This window comes from Aythya marila, assembly GCF_965140915.1.
Source record: "Aythya marila genome assembly, chromosome: 5".
Lineage (NCBI taxonomy): Eukaryota > Metazoa > Chordata > Aves > Anseriformes > Anatidae > Aythya > Aythya marila.
This window is the reverse complement of record NC_139046.1, coordinates 16,685,445-16,707,941: the sequence shown is the minus strand read 5'-3', so window position 1 is coordinate 16,707,941 and position 22,497 is coordinate 16,685,445. Positions and strand designations below refer to the sequence as shown.

At 41.0% G+C, this 22,497-nt stretch overlaps 1 protein-coding gene and 1 long non-coding RNA gene across 2 annotated transcripts in view; one reads left to right on the top strand and one right to left on the bottom strand.

Annotated features, from left to right (window-relative positions):
- Window positions 1-2,130: 2,130 nt before the first annotated feature.
- The window catches only part of FBLN5 (fibulin 5), a 54,960-nt gene continuing 34,593 nt past the window's right edge, over window positions 2,131-22,497 (bottom strand). The window contains exons 6-11 of the mRNA XM_082762318.1: window positions 19,156-19,272; window positions 17,997-18,116; window positions 15,282-15,404; window positions 14,626-14,752; window positions 11,910-12,105; window positions 2,131-10,434 (exon numbers count right to left, since the gene is read on the bottom strand). Coding sequence (XP_082618444.1) covers window positions 10,273-10,434; window positions 11,910-12,105; window positions 14,626-14,752; window positions 15,282-15,404; window positions 17,997-18,116; window positions 19,156-19,272 — 845 coding nt within the window. The 3' untranslated portion in view covers window positions 2,131-10,272. The remainder of the gene's footprint in view (window positions 10,435-11,909; window positions 12,106-14,625; window positions 14,753-15,281; window positions 15,405-17,996; window positions 18,117-19,155; window positions 19,273-22,497) is intronic.
- Window positions 10,369-21,466, top strand: LOC309879048. Its single transcript, XR_014317652.1, has 3 exons — window positions 10,369-10,459; window positions 18,613-18,826; window positions 21,456-21,466. It is a non-coding gene; the product is annotated as an uncharacterized lncRNA (long non-coding RNA).

Here is a 22,497-nt window from a genome sequence, read left to right as displayed (position 1 = left end):
CTTGCCCTCTGCTAACCTGATACAGCGATCCCATGCCTGACAAAGAGTTTTATTAGCAAACAGAAGGAGAATGTGTTTCACAACTTTTTTTTAAGGGGCCTTGGTGATCATTCTGTAATATGTTGACTAAACTGTGCAAAAGTCCAGGAAAAGAAAAATAACACTTGCTAGAGAGAAAAAAAAAAAAAAAAGAAAAAAAGACATTTAACAGCAGGAACATGCTGTTAAAGCACAAAAAATGTTGTTAAAGATCACCATATCAGCTTGTATTTGGGAGAGTCCTTAGAAGAGGGTATAGACTATGAACCCTTGCAGTAAAATGAATGAGCTGCATGCTGTCCTAATGAGTTACTGGTGCAAGGAAGTGCTCACTTGTACGAAAAGGCTCACCTTTATGAGATGTGGAGCTGCCACCTGGCTCACTGGAATAACCATACAGGACTCACTTTTTCCATCACTGGTGTGGTGATAGCTAGACGCTGGCTGACATGGAGGACAGTTTGACAGCATTCAGCAACACCTGTGGGCCCAAGGAGTAACCAGTGCCACCAAAACCAGAGAGGGGAGAAGAAGGCAGGAGCTCTGGTGCACAGAACACAGCCCATGGGACTTCTCAAGGAAATATGGTTCATAGCTTACCCTTAAGGAAGTGCAGCAGGAGTTTAAATCCCTGCAGCATATTAGTTTTACAGCCCAGCCAAGCCCTGATTCTCCAGCAGTACAGTGTCCTTTACCAGCTGGCTAGACAGATCTGACAGAAAAGAAAGTGCAACCTGCTTTTCCCATCCACACTTGCAAGTCATCTCCAGAGGTACCATTGCCGCAGAGCTCTCATTTGCACCTCTGTGGGAGCTTTTGCTGAATGGAGGTATCCTTATCTTCAAAGCCATTGTAGGAGCAGATTATTCTTGTGTTGTGAAAAGAGCAAAAATAGAGGAAGGAGCGACATTATTCAGTCCCACATGCAACCCCAGATAAGACAAACAACAGCACGTATAATGAAAGCAACTTGAAAAGCAGACTAGAAGCATCCAGAGAGAGAAGGATGCAGTGAATCAAGTCTGAAAACCTCAAATTAGGTCAGTAGAACTGTATTCTAACAGCGAAGCCAAGGTAGCTTTGTTTCCTACTGGCCATTTTCTATCAAGATGAGTGGAAGGCCTAGCAGCTCAGCAGCTTGCCTGGTCAGCCCACTTCTACCAGGTACCCTGCTTGGGAGTGAACATCCAGGAAGCATTGGTCACAGGTCACAGACCCATTTTCTTATTTCTTTGAGCAGCTCTAGAGACTCAGTTGCTTCTTGGTTGAATTGCTTCAGCCCAGAGCTCCTGCACTCAGCCTCTTTCGCTTTGCATGTTAGCCAGCTTCCTTTCAGCGCAGTATTTCTTGAGCACGTGATGCAGAATTAATGCATTTGCAGGGCAGTGAAGGGAACTGAAGTGTCCTTGTGAAACTGCAAGTGAGCAGCAGCAGTTCATTTGAGTTCAAAACAGTTATAGAGATCTTTATCAGCTGAGTGCCTTGTAAAACATCAAACACCCAGTGAATGTCGTATTACCTACCTCATCTCTGCAGTGAATTGTGTGATGAGAAGGAGAGAGAACAGCTGCGTGACATAAGTTTATTCACTTCCCACAAAACAAACCAGATCCAGCCTCTTCTGCCCTGACAATTTGCTGAAATAAGAACATTCCACCTGTGAAGTGTAAACCCAACCAACGAGCACCAAACATCCATTAGGCATGGGTCATTGACTAGTGTGTAGGTGGAAAAACCTTTCTTGTACTAAAATCACAAGCTATGTAGTGCAGGTGGGAGTCAGAACTAGCTACTAATTAATGATTTATGTATAAGAAAACCAGTTCAGCCCAAATTACCTTACATTAATGGTACTTATTAAGGAGACTAACTTATTCTGCAGAGCTAAGCCAAATTCTGCTCATAGGCTCATGCTCACTGCACAAATCCCTGTCTACACTGATCCAGGCTGATCCTGACAAGAACGCTTACAATGATGCTCTGTGATCTCTATTAAACCAAGAAATGATCAAAACAAACCATAATTCAATTATATTTTTGTTATCAATATATATTTTTATTTATTAAACAACAACAACAAAAAAGCTTTAAGATAGTCCTTGCTGGCATATTCAATATAAGTTGTTCACAAGTCATAAAACAAGAGTTGAAAACTCATTTTCTACTGCAAATAAAAAAATGGCTGGAGGTTAAAGTGGCAGGATGAGGGTCATAGAAACTGTTCATTTTAAATTACAATATTTCTCTTTTGAAAATAATTATGACTGCAAAATATGCTTATTAATTTGGACAACCTGCAAGTAGGGATTAGGGAAATGAGTGTTAAAGCAGAAGCAGAAATTCTGTGGAGCATTTGTCAAGCTGAGCAGTGAATCTTTCTCTCTGCACATGTACTGTTTGCAGGAGAAACTGGTGGCATAAGGTGGTGCTGTATGTGCTATACCTTAAATTATACTTACAGGCTTGCAGCGCCCAGTGCATCTCACATGCACTGGGTGACAGGTTGGCCAGGCAGCATGGCTTTTTTGAAAACCGATGCTCCATTTAAACAAATGAAAGCTACCTTCCTTTTTTTTTATTTAAAAAAAATAAAAAATAAATAATGAAATGACTGTGAACAGTTTTCTGTCTTTCAAAGGTCTGAAAAAAGTTAAAATGCTTCAAATACAGCAGGAGAGAGAAGACTTGTCTCAGAAACCCTGCAAACTGAGACCATTCCTTAGTACTTCTACATGATCTTGCTTTATACTTTCCTTGTCTCTGATCTTGCCTGCCTCTTCTGTAGTCCATATGTCAGCCAGCCATACGTTTGTACACTGGTAAGGCTTATCTTTGCTTAATCATGCTGGTAGGAGACAAGGATGCTGGATTTCTAGGAGTTAATTCTTCCTTTTCCAGACTTCATGTAGAATGTCTTAATTCCAGAGCTGTTTATAGGCTACTTGGATGCTTATCTATCTAAAGACATAATCTCCTTTTTGGTATTTTGGGTTTCTGATTCATTATTTTTGTCCACAGCAATGATATCATAACCAAAGCACTGAAGGTTAACTAAAGACAAAGGTTTTTCTTTTTTTTTTTTTTGGTTGACTTTCTGGTTCAGTTGCCATTTTATCCCTCACTAATTCTCGTTTTTTTAATCTATGGGAATGTCTGCTGTCACTTACACTGTTGTAACTCACACTGAATGGCAGAGGGTTACGCTAGAGCTCGCTGCAGGGAGTATGCATGTGGTTGGCCACAGCTTGGGAATGTCACTTAAAATTTTCTGTATACATATAAACACAATGAGAATTTTTATACGCGTTATCAGGTAAATCTCCATTTGGCATCATTAAGAAGTGAATGAAGATATCTCTCCTCCAGCTAAGGACTGATCTCTACCAGTTTTTCGCCTTATTTACTGACGTGGGGTGCTGACTAGGGCTGGCAGCTCTTTCCGCTTGCTGTAGGAGTCCCAGGATCTCTGTAGAGCAGCTCCTTTAGGAAGCAGCTGGTTTTTCTGTCCCCCCTCCTCTACCTGGATGACATCAGATGCCAAAGTCCAAAGGAATCTTTTAAAATGATTAACTAGATGCAGGTTTGGTGATACTGATTTGAATAACAAATCTGTGTAATCTTGGCATGACTTCTACCTCTTTGTTTGTATTTCAGATAATCTACAGAATGAGTTTATTGGGTGAAATTTCTTAAGAACAATGATTTATTATGCATACTAGAGAACTCTGGGGCTGGACTTTTGAATTGTGTTTGTATTACGCAGAGGCAGACAGGAAAAACTCCCACCACCATATGTTTTGAGGATTTTGTCAAAACTAACCTTTGTAGCTATGATTTCACTTGTTGAATACAGAACATTTGCAGCAAGTTGTGGATGAACAGTCTCCAGACTGAGGTTTCTGTCCTGAAAAACACATGTGCACGCACCATGAACAGAGACTTGAGGAAGTCAACGTAATCCCGTACAAACTACAGAGATAACTCAAGGAACAATTTCTATGAATGAGGTGTGAGTCATGACTCTGCAAAGACTTGCACATGGATTGATAGTTTAGAAATGTGTAGAGTCAAGGGTCTGGGTTGGCCTTTGAAGACTAGAGGTGAGGAATCATTCATGGAAACACATCAGTGTGGGGCCTGAAATACCAGAGAGAATCTTCAAGTGCCAAAGGTTGTCTCAGAAAATCTTGAAGTACCCAAAGATAGTTCCCACAGAGAAAGAGAGAGTGCAGTCATACTACTATTTATTTACTAGAAACAATCTTTCAACTCTACTGTCAAAGTAATACATATCTGTTTACATTTATACCACTGACACTGAGATTCAAGACTTAAAACTGGGCTAGATCCAGACCTGATGTGAGGTGCTTAGCAATCACTGACTTCAGCACAGTCGTGACCACATTGCGCTCTCTCTGGGCCAATTACTCCTTGGAAACAGGGAAAACCCCATCCGGAGTGTGAACATCCTAGGGATGTATTGCATAAATATGGCCTTATCAGGCTTCTTGTGACTGTCAAGACAGCATGATGCAGACCCAATTTCAGGAGAAAAGTGATTCATCAAGACCTAAGAGAGCAGCTGGTTCCTTCAGAGTGAGAGGGGTGTGCTGTTTATTTTTAAAACCTCTTCGTGAAACCAGGCTCTGGCAGCAGGCTGGGCAATCCTTTCAACCATCAGGCCAAGTGCTTTGCTGTAAGGATGCCTGGTGGCACTGCAGAGAGAGGGGTACAGGAGTAGCAGGAGGGCCACCATAGTGCCTGCGTTTCCAGCAAAACACTTGAAGAACTTTTTGTGGGCGTGGAAGAACCTTGCAGTGAAATAAAGGATTTGCCTTGGCTATGAGAAAAGCAAGAGAGGTCAGTCAGAGACTAAGAGAGACGAGGAACCTACAAATGGTCTCCAAGAAGCAAAGTGAAAAATGTTAGGTAGTGCTAGAGCAGAGGTGGGGTGCACTCAGCATGTGCTTGCAGTGCATGACCATAATAAGATCACTTGTCCAGGACAAACTCAAAAGGGAGAATGAGTAATACTGGGACCCTGTAGGGAGTTGAAGGAGATTGCATATTTGGGGAGTTTTTGGTTGCTGAAGTGTTTTCTAAAGATCCCTTTATTATCCAGCTACATTCCTCAGTTCTTACATCAAGGTTACTGCATCGTTACTCATTTAGCAGTGTAAAAGTGTGTCTGCCTGGTACCCAAACGCTCCCTCATGTGACTTCACCAATATTCCTTGAGTACACAGGGATCAGTTTGGCCAATGGGAATCACTACAGGGATCTCAGAAGCTTGAACTAATAAAATCTGCAATAGGTGAGATGGCCACCCCCTACGTGCACAAACATCAGATGCACCCTGCACTGAAACAGGTGAGGAAAAAAACTGCAGGGTCAGAGACAGCCCCGCACAAGTACTTTGGATCATTACACTCCCTACTGTACTGCCTCTTCAGCACAGGTTGCCTTTCTGGGCAGGCTTTCTGCAGAAGGTCTAATGATAACCATCAGCTTCAATTTTCATGCATGGCACCTGCTTTTGGGTTGAACTAGTCATAATTGGTTCAAAGACCTAAAACAACAGAATGTGATCAGTTTAAATCACTTATAAATGCTCATGTCAGATGAAAACACAATTTTCTTGTGTCATGTCACCTTAAAACTCTTTAACTTCCAAACGCAGACCAAATTATCACTGGTTTTGGCTTACATCAATTCTTCGTGTATACAGAAACATCCACAGTGCTTTACACGCACACAGGGCAGAGCCTCAGTATGCTTTTTATCCTTCCATTGAAAAGCAGCAGTCATGCAAATTAACACCAGCTGAGGGTTTTTCCATCCAGATTTATTTCAACAATGGTACCTTTCAGGCTTAAATAACATTAGGGCATACTTTTATTTCTTTTTTTATTTTCGAAACAACTTTGTACTATGGAATTTTCATGAGGTTGTAATACAGCTACATGCTACAGAAAAGATTCAGCAGCAAATTTTGTGAATAAGCCAGATTGGAAAACTCGAATGACCACAGACTGTATTGATCCTATTGCTCTGCTTGTTCTAGGTAGAGAGAAATGAATTAATAAGTTGTGCTGATGCAAATACCACATTTCTGAGCCAATGAAAGCTGACTCTTGTAAAGGTTGGGCCAACAGAAGGCAGGCTCCCCAGCTGAGAAAGAGAGAGCCCTACAGGAATGGCAACAAATGCTACCTCGGTGACGGTGGGTGACCAGGCACTCCAGGAAGCTTAGCTATTCATACCAAAATTATTGCTATCAGAGATGCACAAGTTGAAAAGTAATTCTGTGGGATCCAGCAAACTCTTAAAATAATAAACTCTGAAATAATATTCTGTTGTCTGTGTTAAAAAATAGCCAGTCCTCTAGAAATATTTCAAAGACAAATATGCTAGGTAGGACCCATCCAACTCTACAGCACCGGATCATTTGTCTCTTGCCATTCTTTTCCCCCTGGCACTTAGCCCAAATAGCATGAATCACTTGGCTCCTTTCTTGGAATATGTTCTCCCTCCCAGTCGCTGTGATCTGTATCAAGGATTTCTGTAATTTCTGCTCTTATTTACTTTTATTACAATTATTGCATTGGCAATAGGTGCTGTACAAACACGTACCGAGAGGCAATCCCTTTGCTGAGGGCCTGTGTTTACACAGATATGATGGCCAAGAGGCAGGCGAGGAAGAAAGCTGTCCCTCCCCAGCTCCGCCATGGCCTCATCACACTGCGCTGCACGTACCCATGCCCAGGTCAGTGCCCTTATCTGGTGTTGGCCAGAACATTGTCTGTGAACTGTATGGTAACAAGCCTCATGCTAGAAAATCCTGTAATGGGAACACCCAGATAAAATTCCAGACCTGAAGCTGGGATTCTATCTATTTGTAGGGTGGCCCAGCCTCCAAGGAGAACAAGTATGCATACAGCAGTTGCAAGCTTGCATTTTTAACTTTAATCCCATAAAAACCTTACATGTATATTCATTTCTTTCATTTTTTTTCTTTTTATTATTTTTATTTTTTTATTTTTATTTGGTGAGAATTGCTGTAATATATGAGCCTGTGATGGTCTATTGAAAACAGACCCTTGAATAGGAAATGGAGAGTTTAGATGTTATAAACTGCTAGTAATTTATTATTCTGAGATTGGCATATATTTTGGCGAAGTTAAAGTTGGCTGGAGTGATAGTGAGTGATGAAAGATGTTATGGCGGTTGAGAAGTGGCTGAATTCCTTTATTTCCAGACTTTTCACTTTTCTTTTTAAAGCGCAGAATGTTTATATAGAAAGTGTAATATTGTTTTATGAGTATTTGCTGGACCTTGCTAAAACCAGGCATTCATGCTTTACTCTTTTAACAAAGTGTTTTGTTATAGAATTCCTCTGTGTTTTTTTTTTTTAATGTTTCTAAATTAGGGTTAAACCAGGTTGGTATGTGGGGGCCATGGGAGAACAGCCCAGAAGTGAGGAACTGTCTGATATCTAAGGGAGTGCACTTCGTCTCCAGGAGGCAATGTGATGGCAGGAGAAAAGACTCCTCCGCTGGGCACAAAGAAGTGATAACACAGGGACACAAATCAGGAGAAAAAAGGCTTTTAAGCACTGGTAAAACCCTCAGCACATTGAGAGTTTAATGCCCCTAGCTTAAGATCCTGCCTGCCCCACGGCTGCTTTCTGGGCCACCAGAGCCCGCTTGTTTCCCATGTCTCCATTCCTTCACATGGGACCCACACATGGCTTTAGCCTGTGGTTATAAAATAACATTCCTCCTTCTTGGGCATCTCTATTTTCCCCTCCAAGAGGGTGGCATACGATGAGCCTGGACGCACTCAAGAAGCACCTTCCTGTTTCTGATGTTCCTCTGCACGTTTCCTCTACATTTATTTCCTCCAGGTTGGCTTCTCACAAAACTCCTTGGCTTCCTGCTCCTTGCTTGGCCCACTAAAGTCAGTCTCAACCTATTCTGTTTTTATAATAAAGGACAGCCTGTGTACAGAGCTCTGAGCCACCAGACCCCAGGATGTTGCATCATCAAGGCGGAAACTTTATTAAGGAATGGAAGCTGCTAAAGCACACTCAATTTACCATTTTGTTGCTGTGGGCCATTGCATCAGGCTTCTTTCGAGCTAAGTACTGGTAAAAAGAGCAGTCACTTCTACTGGAGTGGAAGTAGTGGAGAGGAAAAACAACCCTAGGCTAACTTTTAAGCTTATTGGGAACAAGAGAGTCATTTTTCTGATCGTGCCATGCAGCCTGTGTTGTGATAACTTTCTGACTGTGTAGACTCCCATTTAATACTCCCACTTTAATGAAGACCTCACATAATGCTTCTACTCTGCTCCAGCCTATTCTCATTATAATTTACATAACTCCCTTTCCCAAGTAGCATTAAGAACTTTCAGTCCTCAAAAAGGCCAAGCAAAGGTTATGTTTCTTGTCCTAGCAATGCTGGAGAGCAAATAAACCAGTAAGGAAGAAGTAGGGGAAAAAAGCAAAAGCAGTTGCTTCAGAGAAATTTAATAACAAAGTATAGGAACCCTTGTTCTTACAAAATAAAACACTGACCTGCCAATGGCTTCAACAAGGTGAGGATTATACTTCCAAACTATACAATTATTTTTAGTTTTATTTTCAAACTCCTAAATATATATATATATATATATAAATATATATATAAATATATATATATTTAGCTTAGCACTGTGAGGCCTCAGCTGGAATACTTTTCACAGTTTTGGGCACTGCGCTTTGAGAAAGATGTGAACCAACTGGAGAGAATCCAGATGAGAGCAACAAGAATGATCAAAGGTCCAGAAAATGTGATGTATGAGGAAAGACCAAAAGAATTGGGTTTGTTTAGACTAGAGAGGAACAGTCTGAGGGGAGACATGACAACAGTCTTCAGACATGTTAAAGACTGTTGCATCGGGAAGATAAACTGTTCTCTGTTTCTACTGGAAGTAGGCTGAAAAGAATAGATTTAAATTACGACAGGGGAGATTCAGATTAGACTTTAGGAAAAACTTTCTATTGGTTACAGCAATTATACCTGAGAAGACATTACCTATGGAAAACTGTGGGATCCCATCACTCGAGGCCTGGGTACTGGTATAGCTGGGTCTGCTTTGTGGCAGAGGCATGTATGATACAACCATTCCTAGTCTTTTCCAGCTTGTTTCCCCCAGTGTTAGGAATGTAGGAGAAAGACTGTGAACAGAACATTTTTTTTTTCTCTGAAGGAATTTGGACGCATCTCAGCCACGGGGTCTTTGAACAGGAGGTCAGCTGCAGCCTTAACTACAAAGGTAGTACTGTTACCTTATAACCATCACAAACTGTTTGCAATTATTCCACTGAAAACCAGGTGAAAGTTCTAATTCTCATCTGCTCTGAAGCCCCTGGACACTATTCTGGCAGTGGAGGTCTGTGCCAAAGAATCTGGCTGTAACTAAGCATAACACCCTAAACATTGTAAAACATGCCATCCAGTGATAGATTTCTATGAACTCTGTTATATAGAAAGATTTAATACAGAAAGGAACCCAAAGATGTGACACTTTGTTAGAAAGTAGAAGATTACATAGTACAACATGTATTTTGGATTGAATTTACAATGAATTTTAAGTATAAAATAGAATCAAAGAAAAACAGGTGAAAGTAAGACAAATGCAGGGTGAATTAAGACAAAGTGCCTGACGGATAATTTCAAAGATAACTGGAAATGTAAATTAGCACTTCTGAGATCCTTTGTTTCAACAGGTGACTTTTTGGGGGGTTGGGGAGAAGGTTCTACTTGTTCGTTTGCTTTCCATTTATAATGAAAAAAAAAAAAAGAAAAACAGGCGAGATTGCAAAAGCCAGCTTTTTCCTCAGTTTCTTTGGTGCTTTTTGCTAAGCTGCCTTGGAGCTACAAAGGTTCACAGTCTTTGAAACGTAGACTCATACCCTAGAAGTGATTACAATGGAAAAATGAGTCCTTAAAATACATGACCACATAGAGAATCGTATGGGATCTGCTGCCGATACACCTCCAGAGGACTGCATCCTGGTAGGGGCCGTGCATGAAGAGGCCTCTCTCCTCAGACAGGCATAGGTCACTGGGTCTGTGGAAATACTGACTTGGTTTTGAGCTGCTATACGTACTGGCTTCTGAGGAGAGAGTTCTGCAGAGGAGGAGCCGTGTCTTTTGTTTTAATGTTTACAGGGCACCAACTCAAGGGTTAAAATGAGTACTGTGATACGTATATCCTCAGCCGGATGACAGAGCTTCCCCTGAAGTTGATGACGGTGTTAACAGTGATCATTTCCAAGTCCAACTGAATAGTACGGGGCCCTTTCACGGGACGGGTCATCACCAGGGTAGCACTGATCGGTCCCGTTTGCTGTACACAAAACAAGAGGAAGCAGGTGAGATTTCCAGAAACGGTTCATGAAAGCTATCATGTCAGGTGAGACCACGTTATGTCCACAGTCCTCGAGCAGCCAAAATAACACTATTTTCTGTTGCATTGTTAGAAGCTACTGCAATTCACAGGAGAGAGAGCTTCAATTCAGTGTTTGGCTCCATCTCAGTGTTTTGTATGAACTATCACCTTCTACAGTTTTAAAAGCCTTTGGGAGCCCTGCACATAAAAGAAGCTATTGTGCATAGAAATTTGCTATTGTCTGAGTGGGAAAAGATGAAAACATGGATTTGGAGTATGTACAAATAATGTCAATTTTTTTTGGTCAGTTATTATTTAATTTGATGCAAAAGCTATTATTACTTCGAAGCAGCAAACCCCAAGAAGGGGTTATGTTACCAGAGCTTTGAGAACAGATGTTTCGCTATGAGTGGAATCAGGGTTGGTTGTACAACTGCGTGTTAACGTTGCAAAACCTCACCCTCTGAAGAGAGCTTTAAATATGTGAAGGCACATCAGAAAATCTGTCTTTTAGTAAGTGGAAGCAGAGCTTTGAAATATCTGGCCAGAACAGTGGATTATGAAAATTTAAAAATTAGAGTTTTGGAGGTTAAAACCAAATGTAATTTGGTTTCCAACAGAAGCTTATGTACATAAAGTGGGACCTGTTTTACCATGAAAAGAAGCATTTATGTTGTATTTGATAATAGAAGCCCAAGAAAATGGTGAGGAGGAGCTGGCTGGGCTGTCCAGGGCCAGGCTGTGGCCCTGGTACTGCAGCCCACCCAGCAGCAGCCCGGGGGGCCCTGTGCTTCTCTGCCTGCTCCTGCTGTTCTCAAAACAAGGAATAAGCACCACCTGCTGGCTACAAACCTGACACATGAACGTGTTGCCAGTGAAGGAAAAGGACGGGCTGTGCAAGCAAAGTAGTCTAGGTGACAAATGAATGGGGATGTGATAAATAAATACAAGCAAAATAGCTGACTTGAGCGGTGAAGCTCATCAATGGAGCCTTAGCAAGTGCCAGGTCAGCCCTGAATAGGGGAGGTCAGTGGGATCAGTAATTACTTTGTAACAGGAAAGAACTTGTGAGATGTGCATGATCATTCCTAGACCACTTGTCATTTTGGGAATTTTGAAACCTTTTTTTATTTCTTTTTAACATTGAGAATTTTACACTGAAGCTCGCATGAGGAACATGTTTTGAGATCTATTGAAATCTGTCATGCAACCATTTTCTGTCAATCATGGGAGCCATCAGTAGCCACCAAACATCACTTAAGGGGAATATCAAAGCCAGACCAGCACAATGACCTGCATGTCTGCATGTAAAAATGTCTCATACTGAAGGTTTGAATGGTATTTAGTAAAAGAAAGAAGAGTTCTGCTGTCAGAAAGAAATTCCGCTAACACGAAGATACTCCAGGTTTTCTCCCAGCCAGCGCCAGACTTACCCGCATGTAGAATTCCCTGCCCTCGTTCCCTGATTTGATTTGGAAGATGTAGTAGGCTCCAGGGTAGCGAGTTGTTGCTTGCATCTGAAAGATGTCAGAAGGCACTGACCGCCCAGACACAATATCCATGACTCTGTACAAGATGGTGAATGGCTGATCTCGGCAGCCAGGATTTTCAGCTGGACACATACAGCGGCTGAAAGAGAGATAGGATTGTCATCAGTGGTTACAAATTCCTGTTTTACTTGATTTTTTACATGCTGATACAGCTGCAAAGAACAATCAATCAATCAATCAATAAATCAAGTTGCCAACCAGCTAAAAGAATCAATGAAAATGTAATGAATTTGCTTATTTTTATTTTTATTTTTCTCTGTGCTACTTCAGTCTGCTTATATCCCTGACTTCTTTTCTTGTCTTCCAGGCTTTGCCAAAATATCTTGGCATCCTATGTCTTCTTAGATACTTGAAAATCAGTGCTGTCTTTAAGGCAGCTCTGCAGGTGTAGAATACCCTATACATGTTTGTTCTGATAGTAATTTAAACTGAACTCCCCCCTTCCACCCACCCTGGGGTTCTTGAAGCTAAGATGTCTGCTGTATATTGTTAGCCTGCAATGCATTTCTTATCCGTCAACTTGTCCAGCTTTCCTTTGCACCCCCAGGAACATTTGGCATCCATGGAACTGTGTGGCTCCACAGCCTCTGGCAAGCAGTGCAGAAACATCTCTCTGCCTCTCCTTGCACAGCCTCTTGCTGACTTTGATGCCTGCAGCTCTTGGGAGCAGACCGTCAATCCCTGCTCATGCTCCATGTGTAACGCAGGCTTTTGTATTTGACCCTGTTCATGGCTGAAGTGTCCTAAACTTAGTTGCTTCTCACAAGGAATCTGTTCCATGCTTTTGACCGTCTTTGTGGCTCTTTATGAACCTTTGTCTGGTTACATTACATTGCTCTTGAAAGGAGGGGATGGAACTGTGCGATCCTGAAGATATGGGTACACAATGGCACGTGTTCTAAGGATATTCCATACCTCAATTTCAGATTGCTTTTTCTCTGGTGAGTCTGACAGATTATGCAACTACCTGTAACAGTCCTCAAACCTTGCTTTGGAGGGACTATAATCAGATAAGTGCTCTTTATTTACCTTGTGAAGTTGGCATTGTATTTTAACTTTACATTCATCTACACTGAATTTCATCTGCCATTTTTGTTGCAGTCATTGAGGCTTCTTCTGCAATTCTCTTCTTATCTTTCAACCTCTTATCCGTCTGTGCCAGGGGCTGCTCACTTACTTATGACTGCTCAATTTCCATAGAAGCCTAAAGTAGGGTTATTTTCAGAAGCCTTTGGAAACCCAAGCAGACTATCAGTCCATGCCCCTTAGCCATAAGCTGCTGAATTCTTCAGAGAACTCCAATAAAGCTCTGAGGCAGGATGTCCCTTTATAAAATCCATGTTGGGGAATTTACTGGATGGAAAATAGCTGCTTTTTTTTTTCCTCTATTTTTTTCTATAACCTCCACTACCAACACCAACTTCAGACAATTCCTCTGGCAAATCCTCCATACAAAAGTTCCTGGCATTACAAACACCCAATCCTTTCCACAGAGAACACAGATGCAAAGAATTTGCTTGTCTTTTATACTGACCACTTCTAGACGTATGCCACAAATTAAATGCAGTCACATCTAGATATGTGCCAAAGCCACCAAATACAAAGCTCAGAGATCAAGAGTTTTGGTGAAAGCTGATTTGTAAGTACTCCGCAGTTGGGCTCTGAGGAATTTAGATACATAGACTTTAAACATTTAATTTAAGATTCTGCCACCTCTGAAGATAGGTAGAGCCAGAATGGCAGAAAAGAACTTGTCCATTCCTCAGCTGTCCTAGTTCAGAAAGCAATGTAAAGGCATGAATGCATTGTCATGGGAAGCCGTGGATTCTTCACCTCTTGCTTATCTATAAAATACATTAGGCTACCAAGTAATCCCAAGTAATTGAGTTTAGTGCAAACACTATGGATGAAATTCTATGGCCTGCAATACTTAGAGATCTAGCTGGAGCTGAAACATATTGAGGCCCAGGCAGGTACATACAAAAATGTGAAAGAATCAGGCAACTTTTAGAAATGTGCTGCCTCCCCCCGATTTGTTTGCCCAAATAGTTCCATATTTAAACAGGAACAGTGCTAATAGCCCCATTCAGATATACCCAATTTCCAGACAATGCAAATCAGTCTGTGGACTTTTCAGCACATTTAGCCTTTAAGCAGCAGGAAACTACTTGGACCCTGCGATAACTAGCATCTAATGTTTTTAAAGTACTTCCTGAACATGAGCTAGTTAATATTTACAGGAAATACTCATATTAACAAATGGACTGCTTTTGAGCATATATGAAGTCAATTAGTAATGTAAGTAAATGTCTCATTACGTTACAAACCTTGCTGTTTTTTTCTACTCACTGATAAGTGTTTTTCCAGTTTAACTTCCCACACATCTGAGTATCATATCATATCCCACCTGGTGACCTGGTAAGGAATTGCAATTTATTATTTGTATAAAGCTTACTAATGGTAAATGCAGCAACAGCAGGTATCTATAGCTCTTTAGGTACACTTAATGGTTGTGTTGCAAAAATATAGCTTATTTGGTTCACTAGATATGCTTCACACAGACAAAATTTGCTTCTATGGCTGTGGGTATGTTACTCACTTCTCGTTAATCTGGATATAAGGATCCTCGCATCTTACTGGGTCTAAACATTTATATTCTCCTGGGATATTGAAACACGTTTGCTGTGGAGTGCAGGTGAAGTTTCTAGTTTCACATTCATTGATATCTAAAACATAAAAAAAAACAAGAGAAAGACAAGCAGGGATGTATATGCAAGGCACAGCTCTTCTACTGCTATGTCCATCATAAGGAATTGCCCCAAAATTTGCAATGCTCTTGCACCATGAGAAGTGGCTTTTTGATAACCGGCCCCTCTTTTAAGACCAGTTTTTACTCCATTCATTTCTCGTTACTGGAGTGATTCCATATGCTAAGTGCTGCAAAAATAAAAAAGAAATTGGCTGCTCAAGCTTTCTGACCTTACAGAATGTGAAAACCAAAGAGAGACGTGCAGCAGAGAGGAAGGCATCTGAGGGCTTTACTGTGTAGCTGTTTCTTAGGCAGTAAAGCCTTCCTTACACCAATTGACCTCAGTGGGACTGCTCGTGTGATGATGTTCTCACTAGAATCACATAATTGGCCCCTATGAGTATGTCACTTATGCAACGCCAAGACCAAGCATCTCAGTCCTTGAAAACCTCTTTCCAGACTCAGGACTTACTTGCTAGTCCCTCTGGGTGCTGGAATGTTCTTACCTTGGCAGCTTCTGCTATCATCAAGCAGGTTATAGCCCGAAGGACAGATACAGTAGTAAGAACCAGGCCCATTCACACATTCGTGCTGGCAGAGGAACTCTGAGAAGCTGCATTCGTCCATGTCTGCAACGGTAAAATACAGTTTAGAGTTTTTGGCTTCACAGTCAAAAGAGCAGTCCCACAAGCAGGGGCCATCCAGACTATGTGCCTATCACCCCAGCTGGAGTTTGGCACCTTCCAACTCCTCAGTGCTCTGAGGCAGCCTGGCAAAATACTGTTAAACAGGTTCTTGGCTAAACTTTTTTTTTTTTTTTTTTTTTCTTTCCCTAGGGAAACCAAGGCTGCTGCTCAACACAATGCATGGCTCTTATATATTTATTTTTCTTTTTGAATACCTGTCACCAGTTGGCTGTGTTTTCGGTTCTGTTTTACGTCAGAGATAGCGGTACTCCAATAACAAATCTGCAACTGTAATTTGTAAGTAGAGACTTGGTGGTGCTTTTCTTTACTTTTTTTTTTTTTTTTTTTCCTTTTTTTTTTCTTCTTCTTTTTCTGGAGAGCAAACTTCCCTTTCCCAGGGCCACATGGGTCCCAGCAGAAATCCTGCAGCCAGCCCTGGCTGTTTCATGCTTCTTAGCCTCTAGCCAGTTACTTGCAAGGCGTTCCAAGCAAGACTTCAGAGCTCATCCCTGCTTGAGTCAGACCGACTAGAAGGCCCAGAGTTCTCCCAGATACCCAGGAAGCTAAACAGGCTGTCCAACCTCTGATTAAAAGCAGAAAATGATCTCTTTTCCCCTTTTCTCATGAATTGATCAGTCATCATATTCTGCAGAACTGCGCTCAAGTAGAAAGATGAACTTCTGAGCTGCACATGGAGGCATGGCTGACCGAGGAGAAAACACATGCAAAGGCGCTAGACTGAGGGAGGCTGCTGTTAATCATTTCCTTATTTCTCTGTTCAGGGGAAGAAAGAAACAAAAGCCATAGTCCCAGCCAGGAACTCCCAAGTTCATATTCCCAGCTCTGACATGTTGACTCTCCCAGGCAAATCACTTTTACTCCTCAGACTGAATTTCCCTTTCTTTAAATTGGGCTTAGGCCATCTATACACTTCTGTTGTTTTGTACAGATGCACTTGAGAAAGTATTTGAAGTCCAAATGTGCTTAAGTGGCTTTATGTCTGCAACCACATAATCAAAAGAGAGATTAAGGGAACTTCACAGCTACACAGTCCTGTTAGTGTGTGGCTTGCTCCAGCGAGTTCACTGAGAAAAGCACTCCATAAGGGCACTGGGATATCGCCCACCCTCTCTAGGTCTTGCAGCCCAGCCCTCCAGCACCATCAGATTCATGTAACCTGTGAGCAGCTGCTGTCAAGTGCTGAAGGTACATAAAGCCCCAAGGGCCCCACATTGCTGCTGCTGAACCACATGGGGCAGACACAGCCAAACCCTTCTGCAGTGCTTCTGTCTACTGCATCTGCAGGGGTCATTCCCTTTGCAAGCCTCAGTGATGTCCAGTGATTGCTTGTGAAATGCAAGAATCTCATTCAGAGGAATTTCACCCACTTCCAACAAGTGTTTGCTTGTGCAGAAGGGTCAAGAGATGTTTTTCTGCCCTAAATCTGAGTGGTGGAAAATCCCTTTTGGAGGCTTAACTCTCAGCCACAAATGAGGTTTAAGCATAACCTCTCTTGGCACCTTTTTATACTGGCAATGTTTGTGTGGTATTGCACTCAACTTAGTTGATTCAGGCCCTCAGCTAGCTCAGGAGCATGTAAAAAGGCAGAGAAGTCTAATTTAGAAGCAGAAATTCTACTGGAAAGCAGAAATCTTAAGTTAGGTGTTGCAGCTCTATATGTTAAGACCCTTTAGAGATTTAGGTCTTTGTACTCTCCCTCATAATAAGGAGATTTGCATGAGAGAACAACTTCAGATACACTAATCTATATACAGACTGCATATCACATGTCTTCTCTTTCAGAAACAGCATGTTACATCTGTTTACTGTAAATTAAAAAACAAGTATTTTCCAGGGTGTTTTTCCTTCCAAGAAATATTGGCTAGATTCTCTAATTTTATCAGGCTGTGGGAACATTAAGCACAGAAATAAGTTTTGCCTTCAATTAAAATAAAGCAATAAAATAAAAACAAAAACAAGAGAGGGAGAAGTAGAGTGACATAAGCACAGTTTCATCTGCTGTGAACTGAACATATCAGCTCTGCTAAGAAACCACATATTACTTCTGAAGTGCAGCCAGAACCATCTGAAGGAAAAGAGGGAATGTTTCAGGCAGAAGGGTGCAGTTGTAAGAGCAAGAGGAATACATGCCTTCTACTGGCAAACGGAAAAGTGCTTTTTGCATGACTATTTCTTTAATCACAGAAGAATGTTCTAGGACTGTCCCTAGTTTACTTGCTTTAATAAGGCTCCCATTTATCACTAGAAAGCATTTTGTATGTTTTGCTGTTATCTTAAAGCTTTTTAATATTTAGCTTTTTTCTTTAAAACTATTTGCAGCCATCCTCCATTGTGCTTTTCTGGGCATTTGCTGTGTAGTTTAACTGGAAGAATCAGATTAGCGGCTATCCTGCTGCTAACCATAGACCAAAGCAGAAGACTTGTAAAAAAAGCATGTACAAAACAATACTTCAGGAAAGGAAAGCCAAATAGAATTAAAGAAACAAGACCCAACAAATAACTGAAGACAGTTACCGCTGCAGTTAACTCCATCAGCTTCCAGTTCATAGCCAGGTTCACAACGGCAGAGAAAAGAGCCATAGGTATTGACGCAGGACTGAGTGCAAGGGTTTTCGCCTGTGCATTCGTTCACATCTGTGGGAAACCAATGCTCATTGCATCAGTGACTTCTCCCCAAACTCTATTTTCAATTCATTACTGTAAAGCATTTGAAAGAGATTATCTGTACAGTAAAAATGGTTTGTTCTGAAAAACATAACCAAGTCAGAAATGTTTTTTTGGATTCAAGATGATGTTTGGAAATAGCATGTTGGAAACACAACATGCATGGAAGTGAAGGTTTGGGGAATACCTTAATTCAAAAAAATAACGTGGAAGATGGGGTGAAAATTTGATTACAAGGACTTCTCTCTTTATCCTGTAATTTTAAAATTGTTGAACTGATTATACAGTTGAACTGATTATACAGATTATAACAGACCTGAGGAAAAATGCAGCAGGATACACCTGAGGAATTAAATACAATGAGGATTGGTCCTTATGGAAATCTAGGGCAATGACAAAGCCTTTTTTTTCTTTTTTTCTTTTTTTTTTTTTCTTTTTTTTCTTTTTTTTTCTTTTTTCCTTTTAGGATATTAGCAGCTTCTGGAGAGTCCTCACATCATTAGCACAGACCATTTCCTGGAGAATGTGGGAAGATGCTCTGCATTGCTGTTTAGCTAAGGAGAGGCTTCATGGAGAGGTTGCACATCACAGCAAAAGGTGGTCAGGTACTCAGGACCCTCATGTGGAGCTTGGGAGCCTCAGATCTAATTTTTTCATCTGACAGAGATTTCCTGTCTCAGGTGGGTCACACAGCCTCAGATTTTAAAAATACTTCAGTGCCTAAATCTCAGTAATTTCAGTGAGTGTCTTTAGCGGGGTTTGGCCTTGTGCATATCTGTGGATACACTGCTCATGTCGCTACCTATATGTTACCTCAGCCCCTCCTAGGTACTGTGGTGACAAACATATGCTCACATGGGAGCTACAGAAATACCTCAAAAAGACAAAACTATCAACATTTCAAAAGCAATGTTGGGAAGCTTACTTTTATGCTAAAAAGTAAGCAAGTTTTAAGAGTGTTGCTGTGTTGGGACCAAAGATTTCAGTTATGGTACAGCATACACAGTACCTTGGCATGATCTTCCGTCATCATTGAGGGTAAAGCCTGGGTTGCACGTGCAGGAGTAGGAACCGGGCACATTGGCACAGAGCTGCTGGCAATAGCCATAGCGACATTCATCTATGTCTACAAATGAAAAAAATAAGAGCAATCTGCATTTTCACATGCAGACACAAAGCATCAAGTACACTGAATCAATAGCACCAGAAACAGAGAAGTGACCCAGGACAGTGGTTACAGACTAACAGCCAAACTTGTAGGTGTTCAGATCCAATTAGTCAATCATGTCTCTGCAGAAAAGAACCAGTAATGCATTTTTTCCACATCGACATCTGTCAGTCGGTCATATAAACTGATTATCATTGATTGATCTTTAGCTCAACGATACATGATCAGAAGGCCCAATCAGTCCCTGTAAACGTTACCTCAAGGCCTATCTGATAGCCAGCACAGCCAACCTCGTAGCAAAGTTTCGTCAGAATCAAGAGGGAAATACCTTTTATCTCCACATATACCAAAGCTACTCACTAAAAAAGCATGAAGTATTTATTACCAAACACAGTTTGTTTGTTTGTTTGTTTGCTTGTTTGTTTGTTTTTCCCCAGACAGGGCGTTCTCTAAAGACCCTTTGTCCAACAGTCACATTCACATTTTATACGAATCTTTACATGACATACTAAAATGTAAAAAATAAATTTGCTGCCAAAATGAAATAGCAGTTTGGGCTGAAATGCAGCATTAGAAATACATGCAGTTGACTGTTATAAGCACAATCAAATGCTGTAAGTTATGTCTGATGGAAGTGCTAAAAGAATTTTGTTCCTGGCCTAGGAATTGGAGAAGTTGTCTTGTCCAAGGCTTTACATTTCCTTTGGTATAAACTGGCTTTTGATTTATGGAGATTTTTTTTATGGCTACTCTGAAAACTTTGCAGCCTTCCAATAATGTTCTAAACATTGAGTTCCTGCTTAGGTTTTTCTTATGGGCAATTCAAATAAGATCACAGATCACGTCTTTCTCCTTATTCAATAACCATCCCTGCTGATCTCTAGAGTCATTGTAAGGACAGCAGATGACAAACCAGGTACTGGAAGACAGTTTTTATTTAAATGCTTTCTGTAAATATGGCCATGATGGGATGTTTTATTGAAGCAGTACATTATTTTTTTGCCAATTTGAAAACAGAACGGTATATGGAAAAACAATAATTATGTAAAAGTCTGGGGATGAGTTGGAAAAATAACAATCCTGTCTGCTGAAAGACTCATACAAGGGACAATTTTGAATGTCCATTCCTAAGACTCTCAGGAGGGTATGAAATAAGGGCATTCTATCAATGAAATGCTAAGCTAGGAAGATGACATCATTCAAATATGCAAGTCCTGCTTCAAGAGAAGGATGCCTGCACTTGTTTTCATTGATGCTGCAACTTCTGTTAAGTTAACTAGAAATTGCTTGCACTCCAGACTGAAAGCCAGCTCCTACAGCTTTGAGCAATTTCAGAAAGCTGTAATATCTGAATTAGATCTTCTGCAGTTTTCATGCTCCTTTCACCAGATCTGCTGAATCTAATTCTACTTTCCATTAAACCACTTTTGCATGAGTTTAATTTGAAGCAGTTCTACAGGTGTGAAATAAAGTTTCTGCAGTAGGAAACCAAGTGTATAAATCTGCAGCCAGTTTGCTATTAAGGTTTTGTGATTACAGCGTGAAGGCACAGCTTTTGGTGAAGTGACCCTTATGAGAGATTCCAATGCACAAGAAAATCAGAATGACAGTATTCTTCCTATGGTTCACAAGTACACATATATATCAGCATGAATTTCAGCAGTTCATTATTTTTTAGTTAACTGCTTCCTGTTTTGGTGTTAAATATTAAGAATGTTTTGGGAAAATGAATTCCTGAATGACTGGAACATTTACATGATGTGGTAATACCATAAAAACAACAATGTTGTGAATCTGTTTTATAAGTAGCTACATCCTGTAATTCAAGTTTATGTTGTTGGCCTTGATAGGTCAGTTTTGCCATAGCAAGTTTCACAAAGGCTTTCTGAAAACATCAAAAGTTTTGGAAATACTCTCCATGTGTAAAATAACAAGAACAATGGCACCAGGTTTCACTGTTACTAGCTTTTACATCTCAATTCACTCTTAATTGCAAGATAACCAAAAGCCAGGGTCAGCTGTGGTATGTACACCAGCACTGGGCTTGGTCCAAATCCTGCAAAAAGTGACAGTGGTTTTAAGTAAATTAATATCTCATTTTGCTGGTGTATTACTTTAAATACGTGCTTTGGATTTTGCAGGACTGTTATCTCAAGAACACTACATTTTGAGAATAAGGACTTTTTCAAGGCTTCTTCTTGTGGGTGGTTCCTGTGGACACTGCTTCACTTGCTCCTGTGTAAGCATTACTGGGATAATTACATTAAAGTTTAGCTTTTTGTAACTATGGTATACTAAGAGTACAAACACACACACAGAGAAAATGGCTCTAAAAACTCAGTCCAGACCTCTGATTACATTAAATGGCCTTTTATTGCCTTATGCCAGCACAAATCCCTTCTCCAAGGCCAGTGGAAAGTATGGAAAACTGAGACTCTTTCGACACACTAAAATATAGAGATTTTAAATAAAATTTGCTTCTAGCTCTTTGCATTGCCTTGTAATAATCCACCCCGTGCTTACATAATGTGGACAACACTAGGGTGTTATTGCTTATTCTAAATGGCATAAGCAGATATTCAAATCAGTTCAGCAAAGCAGCCACTTCAGTTCTCTGGTATATCCATCAAGCAGCAAAGTGCTTTAGATCTGTGTCCAAGCCCTGAATGCTGCACACAGTCATTAAGTTTGGGCTGTAACTGGGAGAAGTAAATGGGTAACACAACAGTCAATGTAGAACAGAATCCCCCCTCCCTCATCCTCTCCCTACCACATATGCCTGTGCAACCCCAGCCTGGGATTAGCTCAGTGCATCTGCATCCCTGAGCTGTTCTCCACCTCCAGTTCCTCTCTTCCATGTGATCACTAGGAGTTGTGAGGGAGTACAGAGGTTTCCAGGAGAAGAGGAATTACCAGATATTAAGGAGCTGGAGACTTCATATCCCAGGGGAACTACAAGATGATGACTCCCCAGAGCAGGTACAGCTACACAGACCCTCATTTGGATGTGGATCAGCTCTGTCCCCACCAGCTACCCCATGCCTACCAGGTGAGTTACACAGCAGCTGCTTGCAGTAGTTAGAAAAGCAGCCACAAGGCAGCCCTGCACTGGAATTGGTATTTGGGAGGACAAATTTGGAAAACAGCTGGAGAAGCTCCAGGGCTAAATGGGCAGGGAAACCC